Raw genomic sequence first — 18,157 nt, forward strand, 5'->3', positions numbered from 1 at the left:
GAGAAGGAATCATTACAAGTAGTTTACCAGGACAACCCAAGGGGTTGCTAAAAGTACATCTGGTTGAATGTAGTGTATGATGATGCCATGCCAGAAGACAGATGGATGTGAAGTAGATTTGGTCTTTTGTTCCTGGAGGTGACAGGTGCCTGCCGTGCTATCTGTATTTTTACACACGGGTGTTTTCAGAACCGGTCACAAAAACAACTGAGTGAGTAACTCTTAGTTTGGCCTGTTCCATCCGAGTATCATTTTTTCTGGAGTAACAGTGTGTACAGGGAGGGGAGGGCAGCAGTGGGAGGGTTTGCAGCTGTACCTGAACTCGAGGGGAAGGGCGCTGGCTGATGTGGAATCTCTCCTTGTGGCTGCTGAAGCTGCAAGTGAATAGGAACTTACGAACAGCATTACTGATCGCTTCAATGTTTCTCCAGTTAACTGCTCTGTGAGGAAGAAGGACTGTACAGAAAGTAGTTAAGTGGATGAAAACTGAAAACAAAGGTGCCATATTGCTTTGTTCCTTCAGAGTAAATACAAACAGATGGAGCCGGTTACTGCATCTAGCCCAGAGTGAAACCTGGCCCAGAGCCTCATCAAAGAACCCTCCCGCAGTTACTGCAGCCCTCGGGCTTAGGGCTGCCGGACCTGGCCTGCCCCTTGTAACGGCCGCTCTGGCAGTACTCGCCTCTGTCCCTCTCACAGCCTCCTCCACCATAAGTAAGCCAACAGTGTAAAAGACTTCTTTCTTTTTTTTAATGTTTTTAATTAAACGCTTTACATTTTTCAGGTGTTGCTGATCAATTAGTGAATTCACAGTGTTCATAAGGCAAGAATCTCCTGCTGCTTCCCCCTCCCCACCCTATGCATTTTACGAGCGAGTCAGTGAATGCCCTTTTCCATGCATAGATTTGAAACACAGTGTTACACTAAACCATAACATTTTTATCTACAGCAAGAGGTACCACTGCTAATGCAAAGTCAGTCCAATATGCTGAAGTGCAGGGACCACAAACTGTACATCAGTGCAACAGAAACACGTTCTGTTTCTGCTGAGAACATGCACATCGAGCCAGAAGCGCACAAATAAATAAAGCTAAATTAGCTGTAGATTAAAGAGTTGGGAATCTACATTTTGTCTCTTCTCCAGTTACCAACGTGCACATTGTTGAAGCCAACCAAGGACTCTCCGCTCAGAACACAGCAAGACCTCAGCTCCTGCAGGCACTCCTGGGTGGCTGTTCTTGCTGTGGTATCAAGAACATGTTGAATTTCTCCCAGCCTTCGAGCTGTGTGCTGCTGCTGTCAGCGTGAGCAGACTCAGTGCTAGCTCAGGGACAGACACGGGCGCGTCTCTGCTCCCAGGTAACATCTACAAACGGTACCACTACATTTAAACTAAGTAACTGAGGCAATAGTACCGAGGCAACTTGTGCAGCAGGATTAATTCCCCTCCTATGGGGGAGAGTAAATTCTAACACTAACTTCATGAAAGGCAGAAAAGAAAACCTTAGTCTAGTTTCTAGCAAAGGAAAAATGGCCACAAACGGGGTCAGTGGCAACAGATGCAGTTCACAGGCCACACATGAAAGATCCTGAAGTCAACTCTATTCCAGTGTAAGGAACTATAACATTTGTAATCAGCACTGTTTAAACTGACAACGTATGGTAAAAGGATTATGGGACCAACTTCTCCGCGCTGCTCTTTTCATTTGAACTACGCAGAACAGGTGTAAGCTCAGCCACACCAGGACAGCCACACACACTCTGTGCTTTGAGGTAAAGAAGAAACCAGAGACACACGACTGTCCCGCACGGAGCCGTGCCCAAGCCCAGACCTTTCAGAGGGATTTTCACAGCTATTTGCAGAGCCACCATCGAGCCCTATTTTTTTTTTCACCAAAAAAGCAAACTACTAGTTTGTCATGCACCTCCCCACCACCTGCAAATAAAAATCTTTGCATGTTTCTCAGATAAAATAAAATACAGTACTGCTTTTGCTGAAACTGAAGGCTGCAAGCTGAAGAGCCTCCAGAGACCCATCTGCTCCCTCCCTCTTGTTCTCATGACAAGGCAACGCGAATGTAGCTTTCAGCCAAGGGTTTTCCAGTGTTTTTTCACCTTGGAGGTGCAGGGGGGAGAAGCAATAGATGCGTAGCAGCACCTTGTTGCTTGTTGCTGACAAACTGTCACACCTTGAAAACTATTTTACAAAGCCAGTGGGTTAGAACACGCGTTCCTCCAGGCCTGGCCCCACCTGCAGGTACTCTGCACCGCTTCAGTGGTTTGGATGCTCCCCAAAGTCAGCGACTGTGTTAGAGCCCCACACGATGGTTCTGTGTTGGTGTGTTATAAAAATGGGGGAAAGGGGGAAAAACCACCCAAACCCCACTGCAATGAGGGTTTTTCTTAGCCCAGCCTGGAGATAAGTAGGTGCTGCTGAACACCAGCCCAGACGCCAGCCCCTTGCCGGCTTCCTCCTGCGTCCAAATCCCTGCGCTTCGTCCCTGCCCGCCCTCGGCGTGGGAAGGGCACGGCCGGACGGGAGCGGGCAGTGCCAGGAGGGCTCCCCGGCCAGCCCAGCCATGCGGGCGCTGGCCACACTGGTGCAAAGCGCTGTGCCAGCCAAGCCCCTGGGAAGCGCGGTGCAGCCCCCAGGCCCGGCAGGACCACAGGCAGCAGAGCCCCGCAGCCCGGTGGGCACGGCCGGTGGAAACAGGCTTTGCTGGGCTCCAGGCTGCGGGCAGGCGGCAGCTCCCGCACCCGCCAGCCCAAACGTCATAGGTGCGGGTGGCCTCTCCTCCAAAACACCTGGGGACCCTCTGCCAGCAGCACCCACAGCCCAGCCAGGGCGGCCTCGGCTGCCTGAGCTCGCTGAAGGCACCCACGCGCTCCCTCCCCACGGGGACAGCCCCTCAGCACAGCTCCTGCCGGGCTCGGCGCTGCAGGGAGCGAAGCAGAGCAACCTCAGAACAAGCAGGTTAAAGACAGAAACCACTTCCCAGCTGCTGAGCTCACGGGAGTTGAGCCAGAGCTGGGGGGACGCAGCCCCCACCATGACAGCGATGCTGCGTCTCGGCGGCCGCCGCGCTGCTCACTTCTTCTCCAGGAAGGGGCTGAAAAGTCCCCAGTCGAACGCGAGCATGGCCTGGGGATGGGGCTGCTCCTTGGGCTTCTTGAAGTTATCCTTCTCAGTGCGGAGGGTCCTCAGCACCTCCACCGGGTCCGTCTTGCCTGTGAACTTCTGCAAGGGCTCCTCCCTGCAAGGGGAGACCGGCTCTGCTGTGACCGCAGGGCAGAGGATGGGGACCCCCTCCCCGCCGGGACGGACAAGGGGGGAGTCACAGCCTCACAGCGGGGCTTGACTGTGGGTGCCCTGTGCTGGGCGACGCAGGACCCTGCGGCTGGGCGCCCTCCCCTCCCTCGGGGCTTGGGTTTCCCACCAGCTATGGAAGCCACTGGGAGAATGGACGAGGCCAGAGGGAGAAGGGGAGCGCAGCCTGGCAGCAGGACCACCAGCCCGGGCCTGCCCACCCCCAGCAGGACCCTTCGCACCCCCCAGGTACCGGTGCTGCTTACGTGACCCGCAGGAAGGGGTTGTAGAGGAACTCCTCTTGCAGTGTGGAGGGCACCGTGGGCAAATCCTCATCATCCCGCTGCTGCCAAGGAACCAGAGAGATCCAGAACCGTGCCGGTGGCACCCAGCACCTCCCTCCACCCCACCCCATCAGGGACACAGCCACTTACTTTGGCCCACGCAAGTTTCTTCTTCACTATTTCATTCTCCGGTTCCACCTTCAAGGCAAACTTGAGGTTTCGGACGGTGCATTCGTGGCCGCAGAACACCTTCTGCAACACCAGTGGGAAGTACCCGGTGTCAGACGTGCTCCCGGTGCCGGGTCCGACCCATCCTGGCCCCGCTGCAGCCCCAGCCCCGGGGACAGGAGCTGCCACCCAAGGGGTGCCAGCCTCGAGCCCCCTCCTGCTCCTGAGGTCCGTCCCCAGGCTGGGGCTGAGATGGGAGCACCCACCGTCTCCTTCGGCAAAGCCCCCAGGATCTGGGTGAGGTTGGTGTACATCTGCTCCGCTGTTCCCTCGAAGAACTGCCCGCAGCCTCCCACAAACAGCGTGTCGCCTGCGGGGAAAGGGGTCTGGACATGGAGGAGGCCCTGCGCTCCCAGGGACAGGGTGCTGGGGGGGAGCTCCCCCCCGCCCCCGCTGAGTGTGGCGGGGACAAGCAGCATGCAGGCAGCACGCCCTGTGCCCCCCATCCCACCGGGTGCACAGCAGGGTGGTTTACCTGAGAAGAGAGCCGGCGCGTCCGGGGAGCCGTCCTCCCACATGAAGTAGCACATGTGGCCCGAGGTGTGGCAGGGGGTGAAGAGGCACCTCACCCGGATGGCCCCGAACTGCAGGGACAGAAGGTCAGGACCCCCTGGGGTCACCCCAGCCCCCCTGGGCAGGCAGAGCCCCCCCACCCTGCGGCATCGCCCGCCCGGAGTTCAGCAGGTCACAGGCACGCCGGGGGACGGGACAGTGGTATGGGTGGGGGCTGGGTTGCCCCCAGCTCCAACAGCATTTAGCAGGGGGACCCCACGAGAGGGTGGGGTCCCACAATGCCACCCCAAACAGGCTGGGAATGGGGTGAGATTCCTCCTCCAGCCCAGTGCCCCATCCCAGCCCCAGATCCGAGGTGCCACATCAGCAACAGCCCCAGGGCATGCGGTCCCCGACACGACCCTGCCAGGCACCCCGAGGCACCAACGGCCCCCGCCAGGCACCAACGCTGTTGGCTGCCAGCATGTACCACAGCATTGGGACTGCACCATCACCCACCTCAGCGCACCACCAGCCCTGCACTGCGCCCGCCACGGCTGCCCCGTGGGGCAGGATCCACGCGTGGGGGCTGAGCCTTGCGTCCCCCAGACCGATGGCCACGTACCGTCAGCTCCTGGTTGTGGGTCACCTTGTGCGTCAGGGCCCCGATCCGCTCGTCGGCCCCATACACGCGCAGGCCGGGGCAGAGCCTCGCCAGCTCCTCATTGCCCCTTGCATGGTCCCTGCACCGCAGAGGAGGGAGTGGGCACCCGGCCCCGCGTGGGGCACAGCCAGCCCTGGCCCCCCGCCCGCGCCAGCGGCACTTACCAGTGGTGGTGGGTAGTGAGGATCGCCCTGAGCACCACGTCCTCTTTCCTGATGATTTCCAGCAGCTGAAGGAGACCCAGAGCAGAATGAAGTGAGCGCAAGAGAGGAGGTGACACGCACCACGGCTGCTACGGCCACTGTGCCTGTCCCAGCGCAGGACCTGTCCCAGCGCAGGACCTGTCCCAGGGCAGGATGCATCCCGTACGGTGCTGCTCTGCAGGCAAGAGGCCCAGCAGCCCAGGGCAGAGAGAAGGACTCAGAACCACCGGTGGCAACGCAGCCGGACAGAGAAACGCCGCTTGTCACACAGGGACGGCAGCGTTGTACGGCCGGTGCCTTCGCAGAGTGGGCCGTGACCGGGCAGCCAGTGTGGCCGGGGGACGGTGGCCATGCAGCCACCCTGGTGCTGGCCACGGCGTGGGGCTGCCAGCCCCGCAGCTCAGCCACCAGGAGGCCTTTAACGGCAACTTAAGATTCACGGCTCCAACGAACCCCCCGGCTGCTCCTGATCACGTTCCTCCGGAGGAAGGAAACGTCGGAGCCAGCAACAAACGCTGAAAACCCGCGACAGCGCTTGCCCGACGTGCAGCAGCCGAGAGTGGCGAGGAGGCCACCAGGCAGGGAGCCCCGGGGGTCACGGTGACGAGGGGTGACCTCGGCCGCTGCCCCCCCGGCACGGCCGGCTCCCCCAAAAGCGGGATTTCCCACGGGTGACGCGCTCCAGAGCTCCCATCCCAGGTTATCCCCGTTCCCGACGGCTGCGCACGGGGGGCTGGACGGGGTCGGCCCAGGAAACTGGAGATGTCCCCCAGCCCCGGGGCGGGCGGCAGGGGGGCGGCCACAGCCCCCCACCCCGTGGGGCTGGCGGGGGGTCAGCGCTGCCGTGGGCACGCAGGGGCAGCACCCCCCCCCCGCGTGGGGGCAGCCCCAGGGACCCGTCCTGGCGCTCTCACCCTCCGGGGGACCGCGGCGTCCACGGCCACGGCGTCCCGCGTGCGCTCCTCGATCACCAGGTACATGTAGTTGTCCTCCAGCACCGAGATCACCTTCACCTTCATGGTCCGCACCGCCCGCGGGGGGCCCACGCACCGGAACCGGGGGGCGGCCCCGGCCCCACGTAGCAAAGCCGGGAGGCGGCGCCGGCCCCACGCAGCCGATGACACGCCGGGGGTGTGTGTGGGGGTGTCCCCAGCGCGACCCCCGGCGCAGCCCGGCGTGCGGAGGCCGGTACCTGCGGCGGCCCCGCCCCCGGTGCGGAGCGGAGCGGGGCGGGGCGGGTCACGCTGCGCGGGGCGGGGTGACATCCCGCACGGCCCCCGGCGGCAGGGGGGGCGGCAGAGCGGGGGAATGTCCCCCCACCACCACCTGCCGAGCGCCACGGAGCATCCCGCCCGCCCCCAGCCCTGCGCTGCCCACCCCGGGTCCCGGTCCCGCGTGGGAAACCAGCCGCTTCTCCCACCCAGGGGAGGGACGAGGCTCGGCGGACCCCGGGGGCGCTGGGGGTGTCGCCCCCACCGGCTCTGGAGCCCCCGGACACGCGGCGGTGCATGGACAAGTCCCGGCACCGGTGCCGCCGTTCGGTGGGAGGTCACTGGGGTCCCGAGCAGGGCCCGGCCCACCCCCACCCCCCACAGCCCCAGGGGTGCCCGAGCGTGGGGCAGGGCCGCCCGTAGGCCCCCAAGGACAAGCACAAATCCTCCCGCAAACAGTTGCAACAAGACCTTAAATCAACCCCCAGAGATCCCAAAGCGCCACCATCTCCTCCCCCCCAGGATGAGGCAGAAAGGTACTTCCAGTGGGTTGACCTCAATCGCTAGTACAAAAAAAAAAAAAAAAAAAAAAGAAAAAAATTGTGAGATAAAGAGCCCCTCCTCGGCCATCCCACCAACGCTCTGTTTACAGCTGCTATTTATTTGCTTGTTTGCAAACAGCCATCAGTACAGTCACACTCCGTTGTAGCAGCACAGCATCCCAAGTCAAGGAGCTAATAGTTTTGGGTACCACTTTTCCTTCCGAACTACATAAAATGTACATTTTTAATAACAAATAAAGAAACGGCGCTACACCAAATCCCACTCCTGCAGCTGGAAGGGTCGTGACACCAGCAGTTACAAACTCCGGCGTGGCCTTACCGACACGCTGGGGAGAGGGGAACCTGCAACCAAAATCGTTTGACTCTCTTGATAGTTTCAGCTGCAAAGCATTTGTTTGAAAGTCCCTTGTACACAAGCAGATCTGCAATATGAAGCCAAGACCAACAGAGAAGGAAGGAAATATAATTAGGAGGAAGATGCACTACAGACGCAGCTGCCAAGCCCGCAGGGCTGGCTCCCACCCCGCTCTGCTCACAGCTCTCGTTTACAGACACGGAGCTGCAGGACACGAAGGGCAGGAGCCGGGTGACCCACTCGCTGAAACTCCGGGTTTATTTTCCCTCAAAGTTTACCCCATTCACCCACTTCGACACACTATTCCCCGTCAGAAAAGGAGCCCAAGGGGAAGTTCCCTCCCTGCAGCTTCCAAGGCAGCCACAGCCTGCGGTCACACAGCACCGCTCCGAGAGCAGAGATGGTTTTTAGCCCCACAGACCAACCAAGAAAAAGGAACGTGCCTCGCTACTGTGGGCTCTCAGCGGGTCTGGGGTCTAAGCCCTGTTTAATTGGCAATGCACAAGCACCCTCACCATTTACATCACCCCAGCGGCCTTCCCAGCGGAGCGGCTGGACCAGGCAGCGGCTGTGGGGAGGGGGGCGGCCCCCGCAGCACCCACCTCAGCCAGGCCCTCAGGCTGGAGCCTCCTGGCACAGGCCAGCGCAGCCGCCCGCTCGCCGGGGAGCAGCGTCCTGCCACCAAACGCTCCATCACCGCGTTACTCACAGCAAGGTACAAAGCAGTTCTGGCTATCGGCAGCGAGGAATCTGTTGGTGGAGCCTCACCGCTGCTCAGCTGTTAGATACGCAGTTAGACACTGTTTTTTCTCGGGATTTCAAGCCAGCAGACAAATCCCTTCTTCATTTGTGCAGTACTAATACAAGTCACATACAGATGACACTTAAGAGCAGTAAGCAGGTACATGCAAACAGGCTGAGGTTAAGAGTAAAGGGTAGAAGCAATAGTGCAATCTCGAAGCCAGCGTGCTGCCTGGAACGGTTCCTGCAGTCCATGACGGGGAACATCAAGAGGGAAGCTGGACAGCCCCCGCGTGCCGCCCCGAGCCAGACCCCCTGCGTATGTCACGAACCAAGCCCCGGACTGGTGGTGGCAGAGCAGGTCTGTCACGGAGAACTGCTTTTAGCGGAGCCAGAAGCAACAGACTCAGAAGCATTTAAGTAGCAGCATGAAAGAAAAGTTCAAATCTTCAGCTGGCAGCGCAGTTACTGCATTTTGTCTCTGTTAAACGAAGACATCTCGGGCTCCAGTCCCGCTGTCTGTATTCACATTGGGCTCCTACAAAAATAACAGAGCTTTTTCCTAGACCTCAAGGTTTGACCCTTCCCCACCCCAGGCTCTGAGCCACATATCAACACTCGTAAAGTGATCTCCATGTGACACACGTGACAGTTTGAGAGCCAGCAATAGAAGGATAAATATTCTTCATCATAATATAAATATGCTGTAGAACATCTCAACAAGGGCAAAGTGCTTTTTTTTTCTTAATTAAAACAAAATAAAAACCTAAATATGACTGTCTCAACCACAACAGAGGGTTCAACTCCTAAAACATCTGAATGCTCTAAATTACACTTAAATTGACATTAAAGTGATCCAGGCAGAGTGCTCAGTCCTTCGGGACTCGGAAGTTATCCTTCTCTTTTCTGATGGCCCCCATTGTTCGGATGGGGTCGGTCTCCCCAGCATGCTGCTGGACTGTCTTCTCCCTGCCAGGAGGGAACACCAGGGACAGCAAATGCACAGACTGCAAGATAAAAATCTCGGGTATGAAGCTGCAACTATCATGTTTCGCCTGCATCAAGGGGAAATGTTGCACTTAAAGATCAAAGACTCAGGGGTTTGGCACAGGCTTATCCGCTGCCTTGGTTTAAATGCTCATTGGCAGGAGGAAATTGCAAACACTCTCATGCCTTGAACAGCATCTTTTGCCGCGCCTGTCTGCCAAACTCAGCTTGATGAAGGAACGTAATTACAGAATGAAGCTTGTTCCATCTCCTGAGTCAGGGACTTCACGGCAGCAGAGATGCTCGCCGCAACCCTTCACACGCCACAGCAGCAAGCCTCTGCCAGGACAGCAAGTACATTTTGAGGAGGGTCTTGAGGGCATCAGAACAGGAACACGCGAGGCAGGAGAGCAATATCCACTTCCAGCTCTTTCTCTGGAGACCTGCTCCTCCCCACATCCCCCCTCCAAACAGAAGGACCCATACCCACACCTCCTCCATACCTCACTCGCATGAAGGGGTTGTACGTAAACTCTTCTGCAATGGTGGAGGGTATGGTTGGCTCACCACTGTCGTACTTTGCCTGTAACACAGGAGAGATTCCTGCTTCAGGAAGAATGTGGTGGTGAACAGGAAACGGCCCGTGTATGAACCGTGCAGGTGCAGTGCTGCAGCTGCCTGCCTGAGCTGCTCCTCAGGCCTGGGCCACCGGACAGACAAGCACTGAAGGACGCACAGAGAGACCTGGGACAGAACGGACCCTCCCAGACAGATGTGGACATCAGCCTGTCATTATACCAACAGGCTTCCAGGGAGGGTCACCCCACCACCAGCCAGCCAACCGTCCGCTTGGGACACAAACAAACCCTGTTGCCCAGCGCATCGCTGCCCTGGCCACACCACATACTGCAGCACCGGGCTCTTAACTCCCTTCCCTCAGCCTCTCTGTCTCCCCGACACGGACTCTCCTCTACCTCCATGAAAGCATCAAGTGTAGGGAAAGGATGAACCAGCTCACCTTGGCCCACGCAAGCTTTTCCTGGATAGCGACATTATTGGGTTCAACGTGTCGAGCAAACTTGAGATTGTTGATCGTGTATTCGTGACCGCAGTAAACTCTCTAGGAAGAGAAAGGAAGAGCAAACACTGGGTAACTCTGAGGGTACAACAGTGAGTGCCATGTACCATCACCAATGTCATGGTACAGCAGAAATGAGAGTCAGCCCTCCAGAACACACGACACTCCACTGTACATGCACAGAAGTGCCAGGAGTTATCAGCCAGTACCTTCTGCCAATTAACTGACAAGCCTGATGAAAGAGCCCAGGCGTCCCAGCTCGCTAGCCTTTGCTTTAATAAGCAACCCCTGCTCTTTCCCCACAAAGCACAAATGTATTTTAGGTAGGTATTTCCTTCCCAGAGGACTCCAGCTATTCAGCATCAAAGACAATTCCTGATGTAAGCGTTCATTCCTTCAACACATGAGAAATTCTCTCTTTGAACAACAATATTATTAGTTTCTTTGATGTCTACAGCAGTTCCTGGCCAGTTAACTTTCTAGCACAAAAGGAAAGGCTCATACCGTTTTGGGGTCCAAGCTGCCCAAAATCTCAATCAGCGCTCTGTACATTTCCTCCGGGGTTCCCTCGAAGAATTTCCCACAACCAGCCACAAACAGTGTGTCACCTGCAAGGGCGGTGTGACATGGCATCAGGACCAGACAAGGCTCCTCACACCAAAGCGTGAGCACACAGTCCCTGAGGGCTCAGTCCTGCCACTGCTGTCCTCAGTGCTGCTTGGCAGAAGGCACGGGGAGAGCCAGGCTACACTGCTGCCCCACACACAGGCTCAGCGCTACATAAACCCACGTGGCAAATGCAGCTTCTAATGTAGGAAACCCCACAGTCGTGCCAGGCAAACCGTGCTAGCGCCTCCCTACCTGTGGGTAGTCTGCCGGCCCCTCTCGTCCTTTCTAGAATGGAAAAGGAACACTCGTTCTCTTTGCTATGAAGCTGAACAAAGATGAGTCACCTCTGCATTTTCTCCCCAGTGCGCCCTAAAGTCTTGCTTAAGCTGTTACTTCTTCCATGCAGCAGCTGGTGCAGGCTCTGGAGAATGCCCGTCAGGAGAGGGATGAGGTGGCAGTCTGGGGAGACTGGGTGCAGACTGAGGGAAGGGGAAACCCTACTCTCCCAAACAGGATCCAGAACCTGGCTGCCACAGACGGACCACCAGCCCTTTCTTACTCCCCTGCTTCCTCTTCTCTCAGTTTTGTTACGGACATGAGTACAGATATATGGAAAAACAACAGGTTTTAGAATCAGCCACAGCTTGGCCTGCGAAAGTAAACCAACGGCTCTTGTTTCAAGGAAGAAAATGCTAGATGGAGGACTCAGCCAGGGCTCACTCTTGATGTTGCTTGCAGGGTGTCCAGCAAAGGTTTACAAACCCAGAGGGGTTTCACCAGTTTCATCTACAATTACTACTTGCTAGCACTTGGTAAGGGGGCAAGATGTAGATGTTAACCAGCTGCACGGGCAGCAAGGGATGAATGCACATCCAGAGTCAGGAGCACACAGGCAGAGGGGTAGCTTATTTCTTTGCAACACAGACTGCCAGCAATGCAACCTCCCAACTCCTCACCTGTAAAAACAGCAGGTGGCTCGGAGCTATTTGGCTTAGTCACATAATAACAGATGTGTCCAGAAGTGTGACACGGCGTACAGAGGCATTTCACATTAAGAGATCCCACCTGAGAAGAAGGCAGAAGACTAGAGCTTAAGCTACTGTTGGCTAGCATTTGTATGGTTAGAAAAGAATTGCAACTATTACAATGGTCTAGTGGTCCTACAGGCACGTTCTCACATAGCTGGCCAGTAAACATCGGCTCTGCTCCTGGGAGAGTCCAGCAAGAGTTTTACAGCAGGGACTTGGAAGGGAGCTGCTTCCTCCTAGCAGGCGTTGTGGCAAAGAGAACTGCCAGATTCTATCACTCGCATGCAGAGTGACTCAGCGTCTGGTTGGCAGCAAGAGCAAACAGATCCAGAGCAACACAAAATCTTACAGTCAACCAAGTGTAAAAAGCTCCAAACAAATATGAAGCTGAAGGGAACTGGATGACACTCACAAAAAGGGAAGGATTAAGCACATTCATGAGGCCAAGGGGATGCTTCCCCCACAGCCCTAACACGCACACCTTCCCGTGTATTTCGTGCTCCCCTCTTTGCTGCTGCCCCCCGCAAAGGTGCACGGCAAGACTAGCAGCGATGTTCACGCCAGCCTGCACATTTCACAGCAGTTTATGTCATCTGACAGCTCGTCAGTACACAAACAGCTAGGTTCCAACAAGGTTCGCTGCTTTAGCACCAGAAAAGTAATGCAGGCAGCTAGCACTGCTCTTCCCCCTGTATTCCCGCCGTTGTTCAGAGAGGACCACTTCCACTCGCTCAGCGCTAACCACGCTCCAAGCAGAGCACAAGCCCTGTCCTTTCACACCAGTTAAGATAGCCGTCAAGGAGCACATGGACACCCAGCATACCCCCAGCAATGCAGGTGCCTGAGCCACGCCAATGTTCTCATCAGTGAGGAGGTATCACTGGCCAAAACAAGACAGAGGAGTCAAGGTTCACAGGGCAGGAAAAAGGCAAAAGCTGTACTTAAGTACCAACTACATCCAAGAGATGTTACAAGGTAAAAGAGCTGTGACCACAATGTTAACTCAAGTTGGACCACGTCGGTCCAGCCCTAAAGCTGTGACACACTCAGGAGATGCCCCCAGCTGAGTCCTGCAGCTCACTCTCTTTACCTTGAGCGATGTAAGGTGAGACACTTTCTGCGTCAGTGCTCCTACTCTGCTGTCTCCCCCATACACACGCAACCCCGTCTCCATCTTTACGAGCTTCTCATTTCCTCCAGCATGGTCCCTGGAAGGTCAGAAAAATGGATTTGTGCAGGGTTGAAAAGTTATTGTTACTTACATTGCAACAGTAACCCCCAGGTGATCATTCCTAATCAGTTATTCTCACAGTATCTAACACTGTCCTCACAGCAAAGGATATGTCACATCAACATAAGTGGAGATCATTTTTCCAGTAACTAGGGCTGTGAGGGAGGGAAACAAACCCCTGCAAGTTCATACCTAGTTGGGAAACAGGAGCCTTAGGGGCTCACAGTCAACTCTCCAGTAACTAGGGCAAGAAGCGACTGGAATAACTAGGGTACGTATAATCCAGTGTCCCGTAAGACACCATGAAGCAGGCATACAGAGGTGCAAACAGCGTTCACTGGTGGTGCTGGTCCTGCCAGATCAGGGCTGGCTTCCCAGCTGTGGAGGTGGCTCCACTGCGATGCAAAGGAGGGGTTACTCAGGTTCAGCACTGCACAGCTGCTAAAGCAAAACATTCACCTTTACGTGCCTGGCAGGGTTAATCCGCAACACAGGTAATCCTCCCAAAAGTGCTGACCGTGAGCAGCATGCCTTACAGACATGTCCTAGCACCTCAGTGTGAGTGTGCTCCCTGCCACACTCCACAGCTACCTGCACACACATATCACTGGCCACCTGGAGTAAGTCAGCATTTTAAAGGTTAAAGGCACCGACACACAGAGCTTGCAGTCTAGACAATGCATCTGGCCACAGGGAGCCAAGGGAATGCTTCCTGAGCTCTGATCCTGCTCCTCACACCTGAGCTCCTGCTCAGAGAAGACCAACCTGACCCAGAAAATGAACAGTTCTTGACAGCTTCTGTTTATGCAGAGGGAAAAGGGATCCTACTACAGCAGATAGTTACCAGTGATGATGTGTGGTCAGGACGGTGGTCAGCTTCACACCATGCTTTTTGACTGCATCCAAAACCTGCAGGCACAGCAAGAGCATGACAACTCGAAAGAAACGATTTAACAGCACACCTGGTGCCCAGAATAACCTGGACACAACTGCTGCAAGGTCTGAGAGCGGCACACCAGCACCTCTGCAGAGAGCTCGTCCCTCTCCAGGTCGTAGTTACAGATCAGGGTACGAGGTCTCTGATCCATCTGGCCATGACTAGGCCCTCGGTCCCTTTCCCTCTTTTCTGCACTACATCAAACAATGGACAAAACTCAAAATCAGGTCAGCAACAAGCTGCCTGAGCCCAGAAGCAGACTGCCTTTGAAGCCCTGGCCGCACCTATGCATGGCCAGCATTTCCTACCTTCCCCCACGCCTGAGTCAGCGTGTGACTAACGCTCCCATGGATGTGGCAACCTGGAAGAAAGTCCAAGACCCACAGCGGCGAGCACCCTGCCCCCAAGGGCAGCAGACAGCGTTACCTTCTGGGGCTGCACGGGATCAACTATTGCAGCCTCCTTCGTTTCTTCATCAATGAGCAGGTACATGTAGTTGTCTGTAAGGGCTGGGAGTAATTCCACCTTCATGTTGGCTTGTGTGACCGTCTTCGACTTCCTCCGCTCGTGCTCCGTGTGCAGGAAGACAGTTCGTAGCTGCGCTGGACCTGGGGACCCCAGAATAGTCAAATCTCAGGTTAGCCCAGGGAGGGGAACAAGTGGGACCGAGCACAGCACGTGCCCCAGCTCACGGCCCCAGAGAAGGAAAGGTATGGACAGCCCAACCTGCCTCCTTCCGAGGAAAAGGAGAGAGGCCACCACAAGACAAACCCTTAGTGCCTGGCTGTGTCACCTGGAGCCCCACAGCTGCACCAAAGGACGGGACACTTTGCTCCCAGAGCTGTGCTCATGCAGGGAAAGCACTCTACCTCGACTGAAGAGATTTCAAAAGGCAGGAAAACAGAATGGAGAGGGAACAACAGGACAAAGGTCAGCCTGGGACAGTGACTTTGCAAAAAAACCCAAAAAACAACCAACCACAAAAGGCCATGTTACAGCCAAAAGACAAAAAAGCATGGGGGGTGGGGTGGAAAGGAGAAATACAGAAATACACATGCTGCTACAACAGAAATACCTGGTTCACTACGCAGGGAAATAACATCCTGCACAGCACAGGGAGAGCAGACAGGCTCTTGGCATGGCAGGCAAGGCTCCCCTCCTGGCCTGGCACCAGGCACGCACTGCAGGCAGGTTTTTCGCTCACGGGCTATCTTTATGCAACAGCAGCGCTTCCCTATTTGCTCTTAGTTAAATGTTTAATCAGACCCAAGAAACAAATTTAAGGGCAGATGTGAATAACCTGGGGTCCACTGTTCAACTCACAGATACCCAGTTCTTAAAGAAACAACCAAGCCCTTAGAGGCTCTGCCACAAAAAAAGGAAGGGAAAGAAAGAGGACAAGGTCTGCCATTGCTGCATCCCTGCAACTCAGGCCTGCAGAGACAGAGGCATCGGTCTCTGCAACTCAGACATCAGTTATCTCAAAGCCCAAGGTCCGTGCAGACCACTGAAGGCGACGGTGCTGGTCTGAACTGTGCTGGCTCAGCCGCTGTTCCATGTTGTGCTACTGAGTCTCTCCCTCAGGCTCACAACACAACGCTGGGTGCCAAAGGGAGGGGTCACCACGCTCCTAATCAACCTGCCCCGCTCTCCCAAAACAGCTCAGTCCTGCCCATCCCTGATAAGAGCCTGCTTTGGGGAGCAGAGGCCCCGCAGAGCAGACACAGACTGCCCCCCTGCAGCACCACAGACCCACGGGGCCAACAGGGCTGCAAAACCGAGCTCCCAGCTCCGACAGGTGCCCGGCCCAGGGCAGCCGAGGCAGTCAGGCACCTCTGGTACAACTGTCCTGCCTAGAACTTCTTCCCTTCTACTTCCACCATCTCGCTTGCTTATGAGGTAAGGAGGGGAGATGGTAATAAAATTAAACACAGTGCTGCAAAGAAAATCCCAAGGAATGACAGTGTAGCCATGCACCGTTTGGGTATTTGACAGCGAAAGGGCGTAGTATTGAGAAAAGCATCCATACCTGCTGAGTGTTCCACTGGAGCAGAAGAGTCCTTTCAAAAAAAAGAATAAAAAAAAAACCCAAACAACAAACCAACCCTTACCATTCTTTGACAGGAAAAAAAAAAAATTTAACTGCTCCCTAACATGAAGTTTGGATGCTCTCAGTCACAAGACCTATATATACTGCACGTTTGTTTGCGTGCTAGACACAAGCTGGGGGGGGGTGGGGTGGGGTGGTGTAAAAAAATACCAAACCCAACAAAACTCCACAACCTTAACTTCAAGTCAAAGGAATTATTTACATATTTAAAATGTTTTCTTCCTATGAGCCGTTTCTAACCTTGGCCATGATCCCAAAATCTCTTTGCAAGTTTAATTCACAATTCTTGCAAAAACAAACAAACAAGCTACGCCACATAAGGAAATGTTTTCTAAACTGTAATTTAAACAAAGGAATGAGAAAACATCCACAGAGTATGAAACTAATTCTGAGCTCCCATCTGCAGCTGGGCAGCACCTTCCCAGCCTGCCTGCCCGAGCGGAGCTGGGGCGCTCCCTGCGCACCCCGTGCTGCTCCCACCAGAAGGGCCCATTCTCAGACCCTGCTCTACCCAAGCAAGCTCCCCCAGCGAGACGTAACCCCTGCCCTAGCCCAGACTAACGCGGGTCGTTTCAGGATCGCTGTAACACGTACAGGTCTGCTCCAAAATTAATACCCAATGCCTTCATTTTCGCTCAGTTTTGTAACACATTCCTCCTGACTTCATGCCTGAAGCAGGGAGGACTGGGGACAGCAGAACGCCAGCAGCCTTTGAATCCCACACCCCAGCTTTCTGGAACAGTTCAGTAGTGCAGCTTGAGCCACCAAGAGGAAAGGGTTTGCAGATGGGAAGCGTTAATGTTATCACATCAATGCATACACGCTGGAGACCAAAAGCAAGCAGGCGGCAGCACAGTGCAAAGAAGCAGGGTGCCTCAGAAAAGGGGTGCTTCGTGCATTTTCTCCATAGCATTTTGGTTTACTCTCTTTATTACAGAAAAGAGTGGAAAATTCCTATTTCAAAAATGGCTGTCACTCAAAAGCAGCTGCACGCCCACACCCAGATGAACATCCCTGCGCTGCCTCAGAAGAAGAACCACCACGCTCCCTTTTCACATACTCTGCCCACAGATATTTTTTGGATACCCAGCAAGTGTGCAGCTCTACACAACACCCAGCGAGCCGCTCCAGAAGCCAGGGCAGCTCCCACTCGGACTCGCCCCCCCTGGCACACGCTGCACCCACCCACCCACCCAGCACAGCCTGCTGGAAGGTGCAGCACCCACCCCGCACCCTGGGAGCAGCTGGATTCCTCTCTCCCACGGTGGCATCAGGATTTCCAAGCCTGGGGGTTAGCTCCGATGGGTCTCACTTATTAAGGCCAGCTCTTGGAACTGGAGCAATACAGCAGGCCCCTAGCAAGGCTCCCCGGAGCCGCTGGGAAGCTGCAGCCCAAGCTCTGGTTCAAGGAGATGCTTTCAGAATTTAGGCCCGAAACGCAAACGCAGAGCTTCGACAGTTCTGGTTCATAGGTTGGTTCTATTTACACTGCCAGTGCAACCCGCCGCCCGCCAGACGCAGCCGAAGCGCCAGGCCACCGCCAGAGCGCCGCGGGACCGCCGGCGGGTCACCCCCCGGGCCACCCCCCCCAGTCACCCCCCGGCAGCGCCAGCTCCAGCCGCGCAGGCACCGGCCGGCCCGGGCTGCCAGGCAGCGGCAACACCGGGGCGCAGCCGGGAGACGCGGAGAGAAAACCCCCGTCAGAGCCACTGCCCGCCGGCGGACCCCGGCGCCGGGCCCCCTCCCCGGTCCCAGCCTCACGGTGCGGGGCATCGCCCGGCCCTCCCGGTTCGGCAGCGGCTGCGGTGTCGCTGCCCAGCCCCCGGGCCCGCTGCAAGGAGGACAGCCCCCGCGCTGCCCGGGGACGCGGCCCAGCCCCGCGGGCCCCACCGGGCGCACCCCCGGGCGCCGGGCGAGCCGCGCCGCCCGCCCCACGTACCGGCTCGGCACAAGGCCCCAGCTACCAGGGCCGCACCGAGGCCCCGCCAGCCCCCGCCGAGCATGGTGGGCGCGCCCCGCCCGCTGCCCCGGCCCGGTTACCTCCGCTCCCCGCCCTGCGGCCGGCCCCGGGGAGGCGGGCAGCGGCCGGCGCGGCCCGGCACGGCACGGCGTGCGGCGGGGGCGGCGCT

General features: G+C 56.4%; 2 protein-coding genes across 10 annotated transcripts; both read right to left on the reverse strand.

Annotated features, from left to right (window-relative positions):
* Window positions 1-736: 736 nt before the first annotated feature.
* On the reverse strand, window positions 737-6,380 carry LOC121086798 (hydroxyacylglutathione hydrolase-like protein). 2 transcript variants are annotated; one of them, XM_040591036.1, is made up of 8 exons: window positions 6,093-6,380; window positions 5,140-5,204; window positions 4,937-5,054; window positions 4,295-4,403; window positions 4,026-4,129; window positions 3,742-3,843; window positions 3,574-3,650; window positions 737-3,254 (listed from the first exon to the last, which is right to left on the reverse strand). In XM_040591036.1, the coding sequence occupies exons 1-8, from the start codon at window positions 6,195-6,197 to the stop codon at window positions 3,089-3,091; spliced, it is 846 nt and encodes a 281-aa protein (XP_040446970.1). In that variant the 5' UTR covers window positions 6,198-6,380; the 3' UTR covers window positions 737-3,088. The 2 variants fall into 2 exon arrangements, with proteins under 2 accessions (XP_040446970.1, XP_040446969.1); XM_040591035.1 differs by having other exon boundaries at window positions 3,574-3,653.
* A 650-nt stretch (window positions 6,381-7,030) lies between these two features.
* Window positions 7,031-18,138, reverse strand: HAGH (hydroxyacylglutathione hydrolase). Of its 8 annotated transcripts, none has more exons than XM_040590426.1 (9): window positions 18,069-18,138; window positions 14,345-14,526; window positions 13,826-13,890; window positions 12,841-12,958; window positions 11,679-11,787; window positions 10,618-10,721; window positions 10,054-10,155; window positions 9,539-9,618; window positions 7,031-9,017 (listed from the first exon to the last, which is right to left on the reverse strand). In XM_040590426.1, the coding sequence occupies exons 2-9, from the start codon at window positions 14,447-14,449 to the stop codon at window positions 8,918-8,920; spliced, it is 783 nt and encodes a 260-aa protein (XP_040446360.1). In that variant the 5' UTR covers window positions 14,450-14,526; window positions 18,069-18,138; the 3' UTR covers window positions 7,031-8,917. The 8 variants fall into 8 exon arrangements, with proteins under 8 accessions (XP_040446360.1, XP_040446356.1, XP_040446362.1 ...); XM_040590422.1 differs by having other exon boundaries at window positions 17,968-18,080; XM_040590428.1 differs by lacking the exon at window positions 18,069-18,138 and adding an exon at window positions 17,255-17,278.
* Window positions 18,139-18,157: the final 19 nt, after the last annotated feature.

Source organism: Falco naumanni, chromosome 4 (assembly GCF_017639655.2).
Source record: "Falco naumanni isolate bFalNau1 chromosome 4, bFalNau1.pat, whole genome shotgun sequence".
In the NCBI taxonomy this organism is placed as follows: Eukaryota; Metazoa; Chordata; class Aves; order Falconiformes; family Falconidae; genus Falco; species Falco naumanni.